At 39.3% G+C, this 22,055-nt stretch overlaps 1 protein-coding gene across 1 annotated transcript in view; it reads left to right on the plus strand.

The window, feature by feature from the left end:
• Positions 1 to 8,394: 8,394 nt before the first annotated feature.
• Positions 8,395 to 22,055, plus strand: part of MUC5AC (mucin 5AC, oligomeric mucus/gel-forming) — a gene marked incomplete at its 5' end in the record, with an annotated part of 56,381 nt that continues 42,720 nt past the window's right edge. Inside the window, 11 exons of the mRNA XM_084629789.1 lie at positions 8,395 to 8,467; positions 12,577 to 12,645; positions 14,682 to 14,756; positions 15,021 to 15,282; positions 16,465 to 16,579; positions 17,293 to 17,383; positions 17,819 to 17,928; positions 18,152 to 18,368; positions 19,653 to 19,778; positions 20,857 to 20,974; positions 21,851 to 21,989. Of these exons, the coding sequence (XP_084485915.1) occupies positions 8,395 to 8,467; positions 12,577 to 12,645; positions 14,682 to 14,756; positions 15,021 to 15,282; positions 16,465 to 16,579; positions 17,293 to 17,383; positions 17,819 to 17,928; positions 18,152 to 18,368; positions 19,653 to 19,778; positions 20,857 to 20,974; positions 21,851 to 21,989 (1,395 nt within the window). The remainder of the gene's footprint in view (positions 8,468 to 12,576; positions 12,646 to 14,681; positions 14,757 to 15,020; positions 15,283 to 16,464; positions 16,580 to 17,292; positions 17,384 to 17,818; positions 17,929 to 18,151; positions 18,369 to 19,652; positions 19,779 to 20,856; positions 20,975 to 21,850; positions 21,990 to 22,055) is intronic.

Below are 22,055 nucleotides of genomic sequence, written 5' to 3' on the forward strand. Positions count from 1 at the left end.
GTAGGTATCTTATTTTTCTCCATTGGACAAAAAGAGGAATCAAGGAGACCCGCAGGGGGAATTAGGTGCATTATAAGGGCATTAGCATGCTGAAAACAGTTTAACAGCTGTGTCATGATAAAATCAAAAAGAGAAGCTATTTCTAATGAGAGGTATTAGATTGACATCACTAAAAACTGAAGTCCCATGTTTATCCACAGAACAAGCACATTATAGGCAGTTGTGCTAATGAGCCTCAACTCTGATCTAGAGTGAGGCAGTAATTAGTTCTTTCTCCAGGCCCATTTATTCTTGGTTTTCTTTGCTGAGACTTTCAACAACTCAAATTCACATAGACTATCAAACAACTAATAGATTGTAACAACTTTCAAGCTGAGTTGGAACTCAGTTCTATAAATTTACACTCATGAGTAACTTAACCCACATGAACAGTGCTATTGGCTTCAATGTTACTCATATGTGCTTTCAGAATTGGCCCTTAATGTAGATTTAGGCCAGTGACCAACAGAAGTCAATACTAGTTTCCACAGCCATTCAATCTCCCTTGAAATAGATCAAAATATAAAGAAAACTGACAAGAAGATTTTCAGGATAAACTGATATTGTCTCAACGTGGAATCTTTATTTCTTCATTTCTTCTTTTATTTTAGTTTCTTCTACATCCTTTGCAGTCTAACTGTTGTCTCATTCAGTGCAATTCTGAGATTTTCCTGTCACTTCTATCAGAGGACTATTCAGTTACTTCTCTTTCACTAAAATAGTCTTTCTGGGCACTGGAAATAAGGCATAACAATGAGAGGCCACTGTCCTGCACTGCTCTTCAGAACCTTCATCCAGCTGATGAATGAAATGGAAGAACAACAGTACAGACTTTCCGGTCTGCATCTGGCTTGAACTTTGTCTTCCAGTTCTAAGACTACTGGAATATTTATAATTACTGCCTCCTAAATCAGCTTTGTTGAGAGGATTGCAAAAGTGTGTATGAAACAGATATTACTGCTATTCCCTGAGGTTCAAGTGTGAAGGTAGTATTCTGGTTATAAATTGGTAATGCAAAGGGCACAATAATAGTATCGGGACTCTAGAAAAGAAGTCGCTAGAATAGAGACTTGCCTTTGTACAATTGTTTCTTTTCTTCTGTTCCTACAATTAAAAGAGGGAGAAGAATATAAAGCTAAATCTGAATGCAAAGGATATTTCTTATCAATACTGTATCAACTTATTGTACCATTCTGTAAACTGAATATCTAAGTGCAGAAAAACAAACCAAAAACTTTATGAAAAACAGCCATTTCACCCACCCAGTGCAGTAGCTCCGATTGCCCTTCAAGCGCATGCCGGAGCAGTACAATACCTTTACTTCAGGGGTGAAAGTAAGCCCAGTGACTTACCGGTACTCTGGGGCCAGCTCTGGCCCCCGGAAGGGGCGGGGCCTAGGGCGGAAAGGGCGGGGTTGAAGGGGTCAGAGCCAGCCCCAGCCCACCCTGTAAGGTAAGTGCCCCCCCGCCCCACCAGGGTAGCAGCAGCAGCCCGGGGCTCCAGGGGCTATTTAAAGGGCCTTGGGCTCCCCTGCTTCTACTGCCCCGGTCCTTTAAATAGCTGCCGGAGCCCTGGAGTAGCGGCAGCGGGGCTCTAGCAGCTATTTAGAGGACCCGGGCGGTAGAAGCAGGGGAGCCCAAGGCCCTTTAAATAGCTGCCAGAGCCCTGCAGCCGCTACCCCAGGGCTCCAGCAGTGGGGCTCTGGAGGCAATTTAAATTGCCACTGCTGGGAGCCCCAGGCCCTTTAAATTGCCCCCTGGGGAAGCCGGGCTGCCCCAGTATGGTGCACCGGCTCTTACCGGTTCGCCGTACTGGGGTGTACCAGCTTACTTTCACCTCTGCTTTTCTTATTACAATAAATGCTAATATTTGAATACAATTGATAAAGAACTCCATGGGGACCCCGTTAACATTCACAACCACACCTGAAAATTCAATACATTTCTCAAACTGTCAAATTATATACAGCATTTTTCTGTGACACTCTTCAGTTTCTGGCTTCCTTTATCTACATTTGTCAGATTACATTTATACTTGGGGAGCACTTTTAGGATAAGGCCAGGGGGCTAATGCTTTACACTAACAGGTACATTTGCAAGGTATTGTGGGAAGAAAAACTAATATACACCCTTCGCAAATAACTGGAGCTCTGTCCAACCAGCATGCCCTGTTTCTGTGCACATGTACCATGCACCACTATGTATCCTTACCATCCATTAGCGACGGAGAAAGATGTTTGACTGTAATGAACCCTGAATCGACCCTTTTTGCATCTCTTTATTTTTAAGGTTTGTAAACGTTCAGTTAAGAACCTACAGCTGGAATGGGGGAAGTCCCAACATGGTGCTGTTGCCTCACACTATCTCCAGGACCCTACATTCTGGCCCTGCTGACCACCTGCAATCCTCAAGCTTCGTCTATGAAACTCCCAAGACTTTACCCTCCCGAAATTGTGCATTGCTGCCCAGTGCCCCAGCAGTCCTGTGTGTGGCTCCAAGTGTTGCTTAATCAATCTTCTGTACTCTAAGTGTCCCCACTGTATTGTCCCAGGGAATCTGTATAATCACCACAAGTGGAGATTGAAAGAGAGGCTTCTGAAATTATTCTGCCATAATAATAGGAGGTGGGAAGCACAGTGGCTGTCCAGAATGAATGAAAAGATGGCCCTGGGTCTTTTCCCTTTGCACCACAAACAGGCACTACTGAGAATGAGAAAAGGAAGTCTTCCTCCTTCAGAAGAAACTGTCAGAAGAGGAAAGTACTGTAGTGTCCTCACAGGTAGGAAATTTCCTCACAGCAGGGAAGGAGGTGTTCAATCTTGACCCCATTGGAAATAGATTACTATAGACAGGATGTTAAAAACTGTGGATTAGAATAATGTTTAGCAAAGTATCCCAGCTTTTAGATACTTCTTTACACTCTACAGAACCTCCAAAACTGTTGAGGATTGCCCATCACGAACAAGCCCCTCTGTGCATACACAACCTACTGCCCTTTCATATTCGTATAACAATTTAGCCATATGCCTACAAATACAATGCCCTTCTGTGTGCTTATGAATATTTACCAATTACCTCTAAGGACTCACTCTTCAATATGCACTTGCATATCCTGCCATTACAGCACCTGTGTTTACAAAATAGACAAGAGTACATGTGTTTACTTGTCTGCATATGTGTTCCGCTATCATGGAGGCATTCAGATACCATGGTGGGGTAAACAGGTACTAGAGGTGGTAAAAAACTGTTAAATTGACACATTTTTTAATGAAAAAATGGTTTTTCAACAACAATGAAAATTTTCTCAGAAAATGTTTGTTTTGGTCAAAAATTGCCATTTTCTGGTGAAAAAAATAAAACATTTTCATTTTTCATTCCCCCCACCTCCTTTTTCCTCTTTCTTCCCCTGGAGAGAAATGGGGGGAAATAAAAACTGAAAATATTTCATTTTTTGTTTGCTCTGTAAAAAAATTTGAACAAAATGAAAATTTTTAGTTTCCTTTAATTCCCGCCCCCCCCAAAATATATATGGACCAGCTTAGACAGACAGACAGACAGATAGCACAGTTACTATGGGAGACAGGCAGCAGGCTGCCTTCCGATGACCTCCTCGCGAGCCCTGGGGTAGGGGACATGTTGAGGGTAGAGCTGCAGCATGGCAGATATTCTGGGCAATACTATGGACTTGTAGAACAAGTCAATAAATAGGATTTAAGGTGGAATGAGGCTTCTTTGTCTCCCTATTTCTTTCCCCTTCATTTTAAAATAGCTGCTACCCACTAGCATTTGGCTTCCTATGTTTTCCTACCAATGCAGCAAGAAGGAGGGACTTCTATTAACATCTTGTCTTCGAACAAGATGCTTTCATTTTGCTTGTCAAAATCCCGTGAAAAAAATCTCTCTGCTTTGACCCTTTATTAGGTGCCACAGCGTGCTTGGACTTGCACACTCCAACAGTGTGGACTTGCAGGCTCTATAGTTTTACATTATTTTGTTTTTGAGAGCAGTTACGTAACAAAAAAAAATTTACATTTGTAAGTTGCACTTTCATGACACAGAGATTGCATTATAGTACTTGTATGTGGTGAATGAAAAATAGCATTTCTTGTATCATTTTTATAGTACAAATATTTGTAATAAAAACCTTACACTTTGATTTAAATTACAACAATATATATGAAAATGTAGAAAAACATCCAGAATATTTAACAAATTTCAATTGGTATTCTATTGTTTAAAAGTCAGATTAAAACTGAGATTAATGGCAATTAATTTTTTTAATGGTGATTAATTTTTTGAGTGAATAGCATGAGTTAACTGTGATTAATCAACAGCCCTAATAATTAGAAAGAAAGAAAGAAAGAAAGAAAGAAAGAAAGAAAGAAAGAAAGAAAGAAAGAAAGAAAGAAAGAAAGAAAGAAAGAAAGAAAGAGAGAATTTTGGATGAAATTTTGTTTATCTGTATTTATCATACTTTTTTACAATATTATCGGAAAGGGGTGGAGAAGGAGGGAAGACAGGAATGGATTAAATAAAATAAAAATCTAAAGTAGGGGGAAGGAGCATTAAAGGGAGAAAAGTAAAAGGCATTGGGGAGGAAAGAAGGGAAAGAAGAGGAAGAGAAGTGTGACAGGTGGTAGTGAGGTCCTCACGCCCCTGGGTATTCCTCGGGAAGCATACAGGAAAAATACAGAGGAGCATGGAAGGCAGCTGGAGTGAGGCTGAAGTGAAGAGAATGTGAGGGATGGGGTTGGAGCAAGCAACCAATCAGCAGAGAGGAAAGTAAAGTTTTTTGCATGCAAGATTTCTGGGAATGACAGAGCTTATGTCTACACTGCAATCTGAGGTCCGTGAGCAGCTTGGGTAGACATACCCATGCTAGCTTTACCTGTACTAGCATGCACAAAAAGGCAGTGTTAGTCATGCAAATAGGTGCTGAGGGTCCCCGGCATGCTTGTACAGCGTGAGCTGAAGCCCATGTCACTGCACATATACTGCTATTTTTTAGCCAAACCAGTGAGGGTAGAGCTAGCCTGGGTATGTCTACCTGAGCTACAATCTCACCTCAGACTGTAATGTAGATATAGCCTAAATATAAATGTAAATATATCCTAAATCTGGAACTGGACCTGCAGGAAAGGAAAGGTGGAAGTAATGTGTGGGCTAAAACAATGCAGATTCAACTAGGAATGCTTTAATAAGGTGGGAAAAAAAACTCATTCCAGTTTGTAGTGCACTTAGACACAAGTGCAGGGTTACATTGGGAATTTATAGTAATCTCACATTTTTGTGCTAATACCAAGATCCACTTGACCAGGCTAGTGCCAGTAATAAAATTTCAAATCTTTCCCAGTAGTCTAAAAAAAGTAATAGTGTTATTACGAGAGTGTGGGTGTGTTTAAAATGCAAAGCTTTCAAAAATGTGGGCTGTTTACTAAGCCTCAGTAAATGGTATTTCCCAGGGACATTAGGACAGGTCTGTGGCCAAATTCCTTCCTAAAGTAAAATTGCAATGTGATGTAAAAGATTTTATAGTCACTGTATCTAGTTACAATATTTGTAAAGCTTAAATTATAATAAAAAATAATAATTAGTGATCAAAGAGGAAGCTGCTATCTTGACATTCTGATGATAGTATTTTATATTCTGGTAGCACTCCCCACCTATGGATCTCAAAGAACTTTACAAACATTAAAGCTTGCAGTCTAATGGGGAAAAATATTTATATGTGGTTTGGGGCTTCCAATTTTAGGGTATTACGGTGGTTTGGGTTTGAATCCCATCAGTTTTATACAGCCATTGGCAGATAACAGAATGGCTCAATGGCACCATACTTGACAAATATATGGCCTAATACAAACAAGATCCATATCCCCATTTTTGTTCATTTTAGCTTTACATAGGAAATTCACATGGCAATGATTATAAAATATCAGGTTGTTGACCTGGATAATTTGGTGCAGGCCTTATTTGGGGCTGGTAGATCAATTCACTTTATCATCAGGATATAAAACTAAATGAGCAATATCTGTAATGCTAATGAATGAAAAGTTAGTAGCAACTGACCAATCATCTTCTTTTATCTTGAAATCTTCAAAAGATAAAATAACTTGGGGTTGAATAGTCATATGACCAAAGTACAGTGACAAACTCAATCCTGCTTCCATTAAAGTCAATGGCAAAATCCCCATTGAATATAATAGGAACAGGACTGGGCAGGAGGACAGTATAGGCCAGTGTAAATGATTAAAAACGATTCAGCAGATTATTCTATGCTAAATGTCCTTCTAGGTTACAGTTGGAGGAAGTATAAGGTTTTTATTTTGTTTATGTTTTGTTTTTTGGTTACCTACTTAAATCTTTATCTACAATTATCCAGATAATTGCTGTTCTTGTGATTCTAATAAATGAACACTTTTGCTCATGAAGCTAGATTATGCAATGAGTTATAATATCCAATAATTAGACAAGTCTGGATACCTGTATAAAATTCCACATTTCTTCCTTCAACACTCTACAAAAAGATTCCAGGTTAATAGATGATTGGAAGGTAGAGTGTTAGATAGATGAGCTGATCATACTGGTGATTTAATTTATCATGAAAAAATTGTCTCAACTGCAACATATATTTAATATGGTATAGTACAAAGATATGGAAAGTTACAGGGCCAGAACATGAAATCCTGACTCACCCTGGAGTTAAGCAAATGAGTAACTGTTCAATAATGTATGTTATATATATATATATATATATATGAGACACTTATTGAGATTTTTCACTGTACAATTCTTGTTTGAAAGTATATTTAGTCATTTTTGTCACCCTTTGATTTGGGGCCAAATGCTATACTGATTTATAACTCCCACTGAATAGAATTCTACAGAGTGTAATTCATGGCAGAATGTGACCAATTGTTTTCTTCACTACACTGTGTTTATTTACCTGTAGTCCATTTATTATAACACCAATAAACCATTTGAACTTTAAAAGTGTGCCGGGAAAGCAGTGTATCACCTCTCTTCTATTACCTTGGAAATGGATAAAATATGAGCCTTATACCTTTGTCCCCTAACTGCTGAAACTAATTCACTGGCTTTAACAGAGTCTACTAGAAAGAATACCTGTTACAATACTAGACCTATTGAAAGACCGAGAGGTAAACTACAATAAAAAGACAACTTGGAAAAGTAATAGACCTTTAAATAAATGCACTGACCTATTTACAAAAACTCATTGTTCACATTCACATTGTTCCCAATATAATAGAACCTTCTTAAATTCATTGCTGCTAAAACATTTATTTCGTGCAACAAGGAAATGTACTCCAAATTATGAAGAATATACTATCTTTTATATGGGGCAAGAGAAATACATATATTCAGTATGGAAAGACATATACCTAAATATATCTGTTCAATTAGCTATGTTTACTTAGGTCTTATCTACACATTAAAATTAATCCAGAATAAGATCGGTTGCTAATTTAAAAGTTAATCCATTTCCAAAATTAAACTATTAAACTGAACTGTTATTCCGGAATAAGAGCATCAACACAGAGTTAATAAAGAATAGCTATTCCAGAATAATTCCTGGTGTAGACAAGCCTTTAGAAGGGATACAGATTTGATCCAACACTATGACTGAAGCACCTCTGAAGATAAGAATTCCTTCTAGGGAGAGTATTAGTTTTTGTCTACCCAGCACTGAAGAGCTTCACTGCATATTTCTGTACTGTGCCTGGCATGTGGATAACTGTTGGCCTTCAGTGTTCCTGGTCTCTTCATCTTCAAAAGCAGAATATTTACATACCGAGGCACAAAATCTCTTCTCAGAAGACGAGGGTCCCAAACATGAAAAGTTTTATCACACAGCTTGGAGCAGAAGGAGTTAGAGTTTTGCTCGCTGGAAAAATTAGATTGAAATCACCTTCTGTAATTAGGATCATAAAAAACTGCCCCTCTCTCATTCTAAATCCCATCCCTGACCCCCCAAAAGTCATTCTTGAATTATATGTATTGCAAGATCTGTAATGACTGGAGACAGTAAGATTGAGCATAGCTATTCCTCATTGCCGCTCACTTGGAATTCCTTCAGCAGAAAAGTCTTTTGGAAAATAGCAATCCTCCCAGAATGCAAATACACTTGGCCAGCCCATAAGGAAGCTAGAGCATCCTTTGTTTACCTATGCACCTGCAGAGGAAAGGTAAAATCCCTGAAGCTCCACCTTTTTAGAACCTTGTGAAACTATCTGGGAACTGTGCCAAAGCCTATTCTGTTGCTATATAAGACTTGTATAAAGACAAGTGCCTCTTCAGAAGCCTATAGTTTGGTAGTTTCTACCGAACTCCAATCAAGATGGGCATAGGCTGGGGGGTACGAATACCACTATGGATACCAATATTAGTGATCACCTTTATGCAGAACAAAGGTAAGAGGCTGTAGGTGCTTTTTATTTTTATTACTTTAGAGAACTTATAATTTGCTTTGCAGTTGGAAAGACTTTTCAGTGGTTTCTCTTTGCTTTGTGCAACTAATAAGGTTTTGTTTGTAAATGAGATTTCCCTGTCTTTTTCTATTCCTCTCCTTTCTAATGTTGCTTCACTGATTTCATATTGCCCTCAAGCCCAGCAAAAGCAGGTGGATGAATTGAAAAGCCATGGTCAACGGAGTTGCGTTGGCATAACTGAGAGTAGAATTTAGTCATATAATTATTCTGGCTGGTCATTTTTACCAGTTTCAATAGTTGTTTTTTTTTCAAATGTGAACATGGAAGGCTGCTAAAAACATGGCAAGTTAATAACATAGACTGCAAGCTTTACATAGTATCTGGTATTGGCTCCCTGTGATAGTAATCCTTCTGGTATTAAAACTTAAATTCACAGCTTTTTCTTTTCTGCTGCTGTTCCACTCCATTAATTCAAGATGCTTCACACTTCCACCTCTTGGTTAAAGAATTTGTATAAATGTTATGTTTGTTAATATATCACAAAATAGAGCTAAAATAGACAAAATGGTGCTTTCCACTCCTTAAAGTTAAACATTTCCTAGAGAAATATATTGCTGAGTTTTTATGACTGGATAAATACCAATATCACCAGTTCTCTTTTGCTTTCAATTTTCAAATGCTCTGAACCAGGCAAGTTCATCATAATATCATGATTATGAATAATCATATAGAAACCTACTTTCTGACAACATATGAAGCCTGTTTTTATAGACATGACAACAAATGTGGTGAATGAATTTACCTATAACAGAGCAGTTGTAGGCTATAGAGAACATACAGTGTTGGGGGAGCACATTACTCATTTGAAATATAAACTTGACTTAAATACTATAGATCATCTTAGCTGAAAAGCCTCTTGTGATGGAGGGAAAGGGTGTGATGAGAAAGATGACACAAAAAGAGCCAGTACAGCGTGTAGCATGAGAGACCATCAATGCCAAGATTCTAGTTGTAACCAGAGGCTCTTATGGAGCAAATAAATATATGAACCAAGGGCAATATTCCTGCAAAATGTCATCCTGTTAGATCCACTTTTAAAATCTACCCAATGCCATAAGAATTTTGGTTGAATGCCAGTTTGCCTGCATAAGGTCAACATAAAAACTAAGGGCCCAATCCAACTCCTGTTGAAGTCAAATGGTGTCTTTGCATTGATCTTAAGGGGAGCAGAATTGGGCCATAAGTAAAGGAATTTAGGAGGTTATCATTAACTTTTAACTGTGAACCTATCGGCAAAATAAGCTGATATTGATGTAAATGTCAGACATGATTATCATTGAGACTTTTGGTAAAGGTGCATAAGGGATTAGTCCAAAGTTTGTCTTTCAAAGGAGAATTTGAAATAAATTTATGAAACCAGGATCCAGAATGCATAGGCCTAGCCTTCTATCATCTAAGAAAGTGTTTTATATTCACATTCTGTGTAATCTTTTATTCACTATGCCCTTTATTCATTCATTCCATGGCTAAACTCATAAAATGTTAGTATCCAGTGTTTTCTGATCTGATGAATAATTTTACTTCCCATGAATAACAAATCCTAATGACAGGTTTCAGAGTAACAGCCGTGTTAGTCCGTATTCACAAAAAGAAAAGGAGTACTTGTGGCACCTTAGAGACTAACCAATTTATTTGAGCATGAGCTTTCGTGAGCTACAGCTCACTTCATCGGATGCATACCGTGGAAACTGCAGCAGACTTTATATACACACAGAGAATATGAAACAATACCTCCTCCCACCCCACTGTCCTGCTGGTAATAGCTTATCTAAAGTGATCATCAGGTTGGGCCATTTCCAGCACAATTTCCAGCACAACATTTGTGCTGGAAATGGCCCAACCTGATGATCACTTTAGATAAGCTATTACCAGCAGGACAGTGGGGTGGGAGGAGGTATTGTTTCATATTCTCTGTGTGTATATAAAGTCTGCTGCAGTTTCCACGGTATGCATCCGATGAAGTGAGCTGTAGCTCACGAAAGCTCATGCTCAAATAAATTGGTTAGTCTCTAAGGTGCCACAAGTACTCCTTTTCTTTTTGCAAATCCTAATGAATAATTTTACTTCTTCCTAACTGGTATGCAGTTCCACACTAACCTTTATTAAACCTTGTTATACTTTATTACACCAAAGGATTAATTGTGCCATTACCAGCCACTGACAATGGGCATGGGATATGGCACAGGGTATACATTGTGCTGAATGTGCACTCAGAGGGAAGCAGAATGATTCTCTGGGCTAGAACGCTAGGGAAGAGCACACAGTAGGATCAAATGATACACTCTTTGAAAGTGTGCTGAGTGTGTTGTTCCAGGGACAGTCTCAGACATCCTACTAGTGCAGATGGGGCCATGGTAACCTCTCAGCCCATGTCAGCCTCACCCATTTGGGATGCCTAGCATCAGTGGTGGTGCTAGCAGTCGTTCTGTACTCAGGGAATACAGGATTCTGCCTGCCTTTTGCTCAGGTGCTCCCCATGTCTGCTCAAGAGCTACCAGAATGTGCCCTCAGTATTCTGCGTTTTCATTAAGCAATGTTTTTGGTTAAACAGGCAACCGATGAAGTGAGCTGTAGCTCACGAAAGCGTATGCTCAAATAAATTGGTTAGTCTCTAAGGTGCCACAAGTCCTCCTTTTCTTTTTATATTTTGAGATGATGGTGCAAAGGAATCAAAAGGAATATCTTCAGGGTCGTTGTTATTATTTTGAACAAGAATCAAGTTGGGGTCCCAATCAATAATCTGAAATAAATCTATCAGCTCCCCAGTTCTATCCACATTGCTTCTGGGTATGTTAGTTATTATTTTTGGTGTTTGAAGTTTTAAACCAGCGATTATGGGTCAGATTCTACTCTGAGTAACACAGCATATATGTTGACCCTCTAGCTCTAAAAAGGGTTCTTCCAGTATAAAACAAGCTTCTCTATATCCTTCTCTGGTTATTTGTTATTATTTCTATAGTGCCCAAGATGTACATAGGACTTTGCAGATGGTTCAAGTGTACAAATTCAGAAAAACAAAGACTCAAATGGAGCCTTTGCTCTAAATAGCTTAGAAGGGCGGAGAGGGTAGAGTAAGGCTAGCAAAGAAAGAGACAAATTCTCCACTCAGTTTTCATTGGTATAATCCAAGTGATTTTGGTAGAATTTTTATTGTTACAACCAAAAGAAAAACTTGGCTCAAGGCGTGATAGATGGGTCAGGTTCTGAGCTAGTGTCAATCAGGCTAGCTCCTTTAAGTCTACGGAGCTATACCAAGTTACACTGCTGAGGAGCTGACCCGATAGTTGGCAGACCAGGTCCTTGTTTTTAGAATGGATTTGAAGGAGGAGAGGGTGAGAGTTTGGTGGAGATTAAGTGACCAGCTAGCAGGTTGCTCAGGGGAAGCACAGGGGAAAAGCTCACTGACTATTAGCCTTCCTATTACCCTTTCCCAATAAACATGCAAACCTGTTCAGTCTCAGAGCAGAAGACTAAGAACTCCTACTCAGTTCTGACACCTAAAACAAAAATGGATAGGTTGCAAACCCCATCTCAAATGTGTGTGTTTTTCAGAGAAATTAATAATGGGGGGCTGTGATATGTATGGAGTAGGGAATGTGGGAGTGAACGGGGGTGGCAATGATTATGCACCTCAATCAAAGTCCATTAGAGTCACTTCATAGTTCAGGCCTTCTATACCACTTGTCATTGACTTATATATAACAACTGCTGTAAAAAAAAAAAAAAGAAGAAGAAGACAAAGAAGAAGAAGCATTCCAGCCATCATAACACAAGAGACCGAGAGGTCTTTTAGATCTGAACTGTAACTAGAGAGAAAAATTCTCCATTTTCATCTTTTAAAATATTTTCATCCTCACAGCCTTTGTCTCTGTGTGAATGTGTGTTTGCATTTGCCACAGTATAACAAACCACAATTACCACACAGTTTCCCTGCCTAAAAGAATGCTACTTTTGCAGATGGTATTGTTCCACCAGGTGTTACTGAAGAATTTATGAACACAATCCCCCAAAGTAACTTTTTTTTTCTACAGTTAAAGCCCAATATGAGGACCAACAAGCAAATGATGATGACTATAATTATGTCCAGCAGGGACAAGACTGTAAGTGGCTTATGTTTTATTTTATTTATTTATTTGACAATCTAAATTTAGTCAGTGTTGTCTTAGAAACTCATTGCAATGGACATAGAGTGATTAAAGTGTACTGTGCCTTTAAATGAAGGGAGAGGAAAAATTCCCTATACACAATGTTCAGTTCTTTGGAATTGATTCTGTAGGGCCAGATCCTCAGCTGGTGTAAATTGGCAAAACTCCGTTGAAGTCAGTGGGGCTATGCTGATTTGCACCAGCTGAAGATCTGGCCCATTGAAGCTACACTGTTATCTAATCTATAAGTACGTAATAGGTACATACTGCAAATTTACAAGGTGTATTTTACGAGGTTTGTGTGTGCACATGTGTATCACAAAGGTATTTGATAATCGGCAATAAAAAGTACTTTTTTTTCATTCTATTGAGATAACTGCATCACTCATGATAGGCAGAAATGAAAAGTACTGCAGTACATGCACCAGAGACAGTGCAAATTTGTGTATAAAATATATTATGCTGCTTGTTGGAACATATTAGTTACATGTAATAAGATAAGGGATGTTTATTGGCTGTTGGTATAACACTGCTATCAGAACAAAAAACACGTTGTATAAAAATTCTAACAAAATGTCCCTGGTTCCTTTCTCTGGTAAATTTATTGCACTATAATTTAACTAATCAGCCTGAAAATCTGAACCATAACCTAATCTGAAATTAGCAACCCTGACAAACCCAACAGCTGGAAGCTGAAGGTAGACAAATTCAAACTGGAAATATGGCAAACACTATTAACCTTGCATAATGACAGGTTTCAGAGTAACAGCCGTGTTAGTCTGTATTCGCAAAAAGAAAAGGAGGACTTGTGGCACCTTAGAGACTAACCAATTTATAAATTGGTTAGTCTCTAAGGTGCCACAAGTCCTCCTTTTCTTTTTACTATTAACCTTGAGTGTAACTAACCATTGTAACAACTGATCAAGGGAGATGGTGGTTTCTCTATCCATTGAAGTCTTTAAATCAAGACCAGTTGTCTTTCTAAAAAAGATGCTCTATTTCAACCGCAAATCATTGATCTAGTGGAGCAACCACTGGGTGATACCATGTGGACCATGTTATTCAGGAGATCAGGCTACAGGAACATAAAGGTCCCCATTGGCTTTTAAATGTATGAATTTATTAATAAAGATATTATCCTTCATTTACTCCAGGAGTTTAAAAAAAAAACACAGAAGGAGCTTTAAGGGAGATTAAAACCATTCTTGACCTTTACCTCCCAGTATACATGCAAGTGGAACCCTGTAGTGAGGATTCAGTAGTAGGTGTTGAGAAACTATATTGCAGCTTCTCTGAATCTCAAATCCATTCAATGCTGGAATCAAAGAAGAAATACTGGGGATGAACACAGCAAATTTAGGGCCAGAACCTGCAAATGGGAGTCATTGTGTGGAAAAGCACTAGGTTCGTGATTAAGTGTTTGCAGAATTCTGCAAGAATTCTTTGTTGTTTGCCTGAAGTTGGCGGTATGTGAGTGTGTGTGCATACATGTACTTCCAGCTAAGAAAAGAATATGAGATCTAAACAAGTTCTGCTGTGGTTTCTCAACCCCAACCACTTAAGCACTCCTCCAGTTTTCCACTTCTACATATACTGGGAGCCAAAAGCTGTGAATAACTTTAATCTCCATTGTGCTGCCTGAGGTTCTTTGTATAGTTCCTATCCTAGATGAAGGATTAAATAGGTATCAGCTTGCGGATACCTACTTTGGGCAGGTGGGGTCAGATTCAGTTGGGCTCCTTGTGTGAGAAAGGACTACTGACTTGAGGAAGGGTTAGCAGGATCAGGCCATTAATGACAGTTTACACTGGAAGCCAAAATTTGATGCAGTGGCATTAAGCCATCAATAGACTCCCTTGGAAACTTCCCAGTGAGCATTACTTGCAGTAAAAACCTTTAACCACTAATGAGGCTAGGAGATCCATATCTGTGTTTGCCAATGTGTTTACTGAACCTTTTGAATTAGTGATAATTGTATTTCTTTTTCTTAGATTTTTCTGTACCAGTAACTAAACCACAAGAAGTGACAATCATCCAACCACTGAGAACGACGCTGCCTGTAAAGCGTAAGTTAAACAAATGCCATGTCTTTATGGGATATTGATCAGAACTGTAGGGTAAGTGAAGAGATGTATAGACTAAAGAGAAAAGTTAACAGAATGACTGATATATACACAGATCAATAGATAGCTAGATGAGAAGATAAAGCAGAGAATGGGTTTGTTGTTTAGATAGATGGATAAATATGTACATGAATTAGACAGTGAGTGACTAACGAGACTTACACCGGAATTTTCAGTACAGCCCTACAGCTTGTTTTGAATCCACAGCTGGCAACCCTGCTCACAATGAACGTGTGTGCAGCACCTGGGGCAACTTTCACTTCAAGACCTTTGATGGGGACATCTATCACTTCCCCGGGCTCTGTAACTATGTCTTTGCATCCCACTGCAAATCTGCCTACGAGGACTTCAACATCCAGATCAGGCGCACTGTGCTGGAAAGCTCTCCTGTGATCAGCCATATCACTCTGAAGCTTGACGGAGTGGTGATTGAACTGACCTCAGACTCCATTGTGGTCAATGAAAACCCGTAAGTTCAGATGTCTTATTATCTGATGAAATTGGCGCCATTGATATTGCCCCCAATGGTCTGTTTGAAAGGATGTCTGTTTCAGTCTCATTCCCTCAGGCTGCTCTAAAACAGCATAAGGGGATAGGCCCTTCTTAGAGCAGCAGCAGAAACAGGGGAGTACAGAGCTGAGCTTTATTCCACCTTTACAGATTACCTCCTGACCTATGTGCCATGAAGTTCAGTGGCCCTCCAGACCCTACTCTACTGTTGTAATTTAGAGGCCTCTAGGTGCCATAAAATAAAGGCAGAATAAAAACAAACAGAGCAAAATACCTAAATAAATCCAAGATCAGGAATACAAAAAGCTGGACACTGCAGCAGAAAGGAAGGAAGGAAGGAAGGAAGACAGTACATATTAGCAAAAGAACAGAGAGTCCTAGCCTTCTCAGGACTTTGCGGGAGGGATAGCTCGGTGGTTTGAGCATTGGTGAGTTCAATCCTTGAGGGGGCCATTTAGGGATCTGGGGCAAAAATTGGGGATTGGTCCTGCTTTGAGCAGAGGGTTGGACTAGATGATCTCCTGAGGTCCCTTCCAACCCTGATATTCTATGATCCTCTCCTGAAGGATGCCACAAGTGTATATGTGAAGGGGGAAAGTATCTCAGTGATTCCAGTTCTACACTAGAAAGCCTTTCATCTTGTCCCTTCAAGACTGCATATGGGGAAGTCCAGCAATCCCAGCTCTGCCATTTCAACTGAGCTAGTCTTAGTTTCGAAGAAAGAACAAAAAAGAACAAATTGCCTCCAGAGAAGCTAGTCCTATATTATTTACGGCTTTAAAATAATCATAGCAGAGCACTTGACGTGCACTTGCTAAACTACAGACAGGCATAGCACTTTCTGAATTATATCATATAGCAGACAGACTGGCATTTTATAAATTAAAACATCATGTATAGATGTACGGAAAAGGAATGGCACCAGAAGACAACACTGGCCCCACAGCACTTTGGAGAGCAACTGCACAGGAGATTATCCACCCCACCACTGAAATTTTCCAGGTTGTTATAAACTTGTGCAGTTCATATTTAGAAATGCGTGTTACTAGCAAACTCCTTATTCAGTTGCATTAAAAATGTCTCAAAGACTGGATGTCAAATTCTGTACTCCCACTTTAATTGCACTTTGATCTCTCTCCAGAATTCAGCTGCCTTTCAGCCAGTCAGGAATCCTGATAGAGAGAAGTAGCGGCTATTTGAAAATCACTGCCAAGATGGGCCTGGTCTTCATGTGGAACCAACTGGATGGTCTTCTGGTAAGTGTATATTCCAGATGTTACAAAGAACAATTATTTTTAAATTATTCCCTTTATTGACTTTCGTGAGCCAGAGATTAGGTGATTTGGGATATTTACCCATTTTCATTGCATTGTGTTACCCTATTATGCTTTCAATTTCCTTTCTTTTCTCAGAGTTCAGTTTATAATCACCATTCTTCCCAAGCCACTAATAGATCCTTGTAGTGAAATGTAATCTTCCTCAGATACGAAATACACCACTGCTTTGATGTTCACAGCTCCTGGGCTAGATTCAGCCCAAGTTTTTACGGACATTCAGTAGCATAAACAATGGTGCAGAACTCCAGCAATGGAAGTCCACAAGGGGAGGAGACTGCTGTGAAGCAAAGTGGCCACAACTCCCATCCTGAAGTCCTGGGGTGATCATAAGAAATCAAAGATTGATAAAATAGACCAGACTTAGTTTAATCCATCATATTGTTCACCCAAACACCCATTCCTAATGAAAAATCCTGTCTGACCAAACTACTGCATGGATTTAGGTTTAATTTCACCCCTGTGTCAAGGGCCAGCACCATGTCTATGCACCACTGATTTTGAAAACTTAAGTGGGATGTATGTAGTTCATAGACTTTGTGGTGAACCTCTGCATGGTGGTGAATTCCATACTTAACATTGAATACACTGTAACTTTTAACTCTATGTGTAACTCCCTTACCCCATTTTTTTAGGTGGAACTGGATAAGAAATATGCCAATCAGACCTGTGGGCTTTGTGGGGACTTCAATGGCATTCCAATTTACAATGAGTTCACGTCAAACGGTAAGTAACAACAACATTACTAAGCACTGTGATTTGATTTTCTTTCCTTTAATAGTATTTGTTTCACATAGAATGGGGCACTGATCCACAGATAAGTTGTGAAACTATACTGACATTTAGTATTAAACTACACTGATGTTTAATATTGACATGCACTATTTTATATCCTTTGATTTAACACTTGTATAGTAGGCGTAGGGTATAAAGCTGGGACAAGTGATTTCCTGTTTGTTTGTTTTTTACATTTCAACACCAAACACTTGCCAGCTATTCACACTTTCTTCATCACTCTTTCCTTTTGCTATCATGGTGATTACCACTGCCAATGTCATAAGTGTCAGTGTTATGGAAACACCAATGTCCACACAAAATTAGCACTGCATTTTCAAAGCCAATTAAAGCACCATAATATATTTTTTAAATTGCTTATTACAGACATCAAGCTGACTGATGTGCAGTTTGGGAATATGCAGAAGATGGACGGACCCACAGAGCAATGCGAGGATCCTTCATCTTCTTCTCTTACAAACTGCTCTACTGAATTTGTAAGGATCTTTGCTGTAGTATTTTGTTTTTCATTGAAACATCTGTGCTTCTTCCTCTTACATCAATGAATTAATTTGGGGAAAATTTGGAAGAGTAGGAAAACATAACATGAATCAAAAGGAAGACAATGGGATGTCTCTGGAACAAAATCATTTAAAATATCTAAATAAAAATTAGTTCTTTGGCGTTTTGTTGCTCTAACACCACTATTTTCCCTTCTAGAGTGCTATCTGCCAGGCGGTATTGACTGGTAAAGCATTTGTGAGCTGCAATGCACTGGTGGATGTTCAAGACTATATTGACTCTTGCATACAAGACTTGTGCCGCTGTGATGAGTCTATGAGTGACTTCTGCATCTGTAACACCTTTGCTGAATACTCCCGGCAGTGCGCCCATGCTGGTGGACAACCTCTGAACTGGAGAACTAAAGAACTGTGCAGTAAGTATCTCAAGAAGATGCTTTCTCCTATGCTTGCAATTAGTCACCAAGAAATTCCAATAGTGTGAAATTTACTCCTGTGCAGACAGCCTGCAAAAGGCCTATACACCATAATTTTCACTAAGTCAATTTCAACCTGAGTGCATCAGGGCCTTACAGGAATTAAAGGTTGTCAAGGTTCCTCCCCCACTCTGAACTCTAGGGTACAGATGTGGGGACCTGCATGAAAAACCTCCTAAGCTTATCTTTACCAGCTTAGGTCAAAACTTCCCCAAGGTACAAAATATTCCACCCGTCGTCCTTGGATTGGCCGCTACCACCACCAAACTAATACTGGTTACTGGGGAAGAGCTATTTGGACGTGTCTTTCCCCCCAAAATACTTCCCAAAACCTTGCACCCCACTTCCTGGACAAGGTTTGGTAAAAAGCCTCACCAATTTGCCTAGGTGACTACAGACCCAGACCCTTGGGTCTTAAGAACAATGAACAATCCTCCCAACACTTGCACCCCCCCTTTCCTGGGAAATGTTGGATAAAAAGCCTCACCAATTTGCACAGGTGACCACAGACCCAAACCCTTGGATCTGAGAACAATGAAAAAGCATTCAGTTTTCTCACAAGAAGACTTTTAATAAAAATAGAAGTAAATAGAAATAAAGAAATCCCCCCTGTAAAATCAGGATGGTAGATATCTTACAGGGTAACTAGATTCAAAAACATAGAGAACCCCTCTAGGCAAAACCTTAAGTTACAAAAAAGATACACAGACAGAAATAGTTATTCTATTCAGCACAGTTCTTTTCTCAGCCATTTAAAGAAATCATAATCTAACACATACCTAGCTAGATTACTTACTAAAAGTTCTAAGACTCCATTCCTGGTCTATCCCCGGCAGAAACCAGCATATAGACAGACACACAGACCCTTTGTTTCTCTCCCTCCTCCCAGCTTTTGAAAGTATCTTGTCTCCTCATTGGTCATTTTGGTCAGGTGCCAGCGAGGTTACCTTTAGCTTCTTAACCCTTTACAGGTGAGAGGAGCTTTCCCCTGGCCAGGAGGGATTTCAAAGGGGTTTACCCTTCCCTTTATTTATGACAAAGGTTTTAAACATTTTGCAGTGACCGGGGATGCCAGTATTCCCCAGAGTACTCAAATTGCAGATATCAGCACATCTCCTAAGAAATTCATCTTCAGATACAGATGTCACCTCTCCAAGGTTTAAATGGAAAAGCCAACACATGGGGATAAAATTAAGAACTCTTTTTCCTTTTTTCTCCTTTCAGACAAGACGTGCCCTTATAACATGCAGCACGAGGAATGTGGCTCACCCTGTGCTAACACCTGCACCAACCCTGAAAGGTCAGCCCTTTGTGAAGATCACTGTACCGATGGCTGTGTCTGCCCCCCAGGCAAGTTTATATTCATCTTTTTTTCACATATTCAAAAGCACCAGCAAAGCATCCTCTCCTAGGATATATTATACCTTTTAATGCTCTTTCCACAGCTACAGGAAGATCCATGTTCTTTCCTTGAGACATGCACATAGTTTCTATCTATATTAATGGAAACACCCTTTCAGATGACAAGGGTTTACTCAGGACATGCATCTGATGTGCAACAAAGTGACTGAAATGAGTATATGACAGCATACTAGAGATGGAACTCTCTAAACCTGGCAGCTTCCTTAGCCATTGTGTGCAGGAAGTAGATTATATTTAGTCACCTTCTGCCCACAAAAATGTTTCCTGACATTAGCAACTTTGAGCCCGATCCTGCAAGGTGATGAACATTTCCTGTGGAGTGCTGACTGTCCTCCTCTCCCTCTGTAAACATTGGGAGTTGGGAGCACTCAGCAGTTGATAAGATTAGGCCATTTTCAGGACTTATGCATGATAAATGGACATTAATCTGTAATTGTAGGTACAGTAACTGCCTGCTATCTTCATGCAAACTACATTCTCATGCTGAGAATATTTGTTGACTGGAATGAATTTATCATCATCATATTTTCCATCCCTGCTCTTCAGCCCATGCTCCATGTGTGGTCACATGTGGTGCTCCCTGGTGTCCTCATCTCTTGTCAGAATAAATTAACTAGTCTCCCTGAGACTATTATGTTCTTGTATTAGGGTGTATAGTGTTTACACTACAAATGGTTCCCATGTGAATGTACAGATTGTTTACTCTATTGCATCCTGTCACTCTGTCATCTCGCAACTCAAATCAGTGAGGCCCATCTCACAAAGGCACTTACCAGAGTATCATAGAGCAAAGGAACTCTAGGATTTCCGCCACTCTTTAATTGGTTACACAGCCACAGCAGTCAGTAGATAGCAGAGATTCCATTAGTACAATGCTTTTTATTTTTGCATTTCATCTGTAGTAAAAAAGAAACACAACATATTTTACGATGTCTTCTACAGGTGTGCTCCGAAACAACTTCTGGAAAGCATGACAAAGTGAATAACTTACTATTTCTTCTTCTAGGAACCGTGTTTGATGACATTAACAGCTCTGGCTGTGTCCCTCTCAGCAAATGCTACTGTACCTACAAAGGTGAAACGTATAGTCCAGGTGCTTCTTTTACATCCCAGTGCACTTCATGGTAACCTGCTATTTTTGTCAAATCTTTTCCTTTTTTCTGAATTACCTGATAATTGTTGGCAATGGGCAAGAAATCATTGATTACACAGGGCCTGAGAATAAATACATTAGTCTGAAGCTTCTGGCTTAAAATACTTATTAAAGTTGTTTATCTCCTTGGTTTCTTTCTGTATATGAGAACAAAAACTTGAATTTAGACAAGAGTAATCTCATTTTCAAACACAGGGACGTTAACAATATGATCAAATCCAGTCGCTGAATGCTCAAATCAGCCCTCAGTAACATAAATCCATTGGTGGACTCCAGCATGAAATATGCATGTTCTATATAAGCATCATTTTAAATTTGAAGACACAGTGTATTACATGGATAGTGAGATTATGTGTACACACATAACAGCTTCTGGATGTGAATTGATGGCTTCCCCCAGCTGCTTAAGTATTACTTCAGTGTATGTATATGTGTATATGTATATAAAAAACACAAAGTCTATTATTTGTAAAGAATTATTTAACATGCTCTGAATTTTGACCCATGCTAATGAAGGTAAGAGGCCAAAATCAATGGGAGAAAAATTCCTTGGTATTCAGTAGAATTGCTTCTACTTTCACAAGGGCTGGATTTGGTCAAAAGATTTACAATGGATAGCTTTAGATTGAAACATCATTACCATGAAGACAGAAATGCCTTTCCCTTAGTCATTCTGAGTTTTTAATGCGATATCAGTTAGTCTACTTGCAAACATTCTTTCCCCTGAAAAAGCAGTGATAAAAACAGCAGGGGGGGAAATGAAGGTGTCATCTGTCCCCATTTTCTCCCATTTTTCTTAAGCTTGTGTTACTCAAGCTTAACAAACATCTCTTGTATTTTATTTCAGTACCTGTACTGGAGGCCAGTGGAGTTGTGTCAGCCTTTCATGCCCTGGGACTTGCTCCATTGAAGGAGGTTCCCACATCTCCACATTTGATGAGAAACGTTATTCCTTCTTTGGAGACTGTAGCTACATCCTGACAAAGGTAACTATAATTGGGCATTTACTGCCAGTGCAACTTAATATAGGAAGATTCTTTAATTAGAGAGGA

Source organism: Lepidochelys olivacea (genome assembly GCF_965140295.1).
Source record: "Lepidochelys olivacea isolate rLepOli2 genome assembly, chromosome: 6".
Lineage (NCBI taxonomy): Eukaryota > Metazoa > Chordata > Testudines > Cheloniidae > Lepidochelys > Lepidochelys olivacea.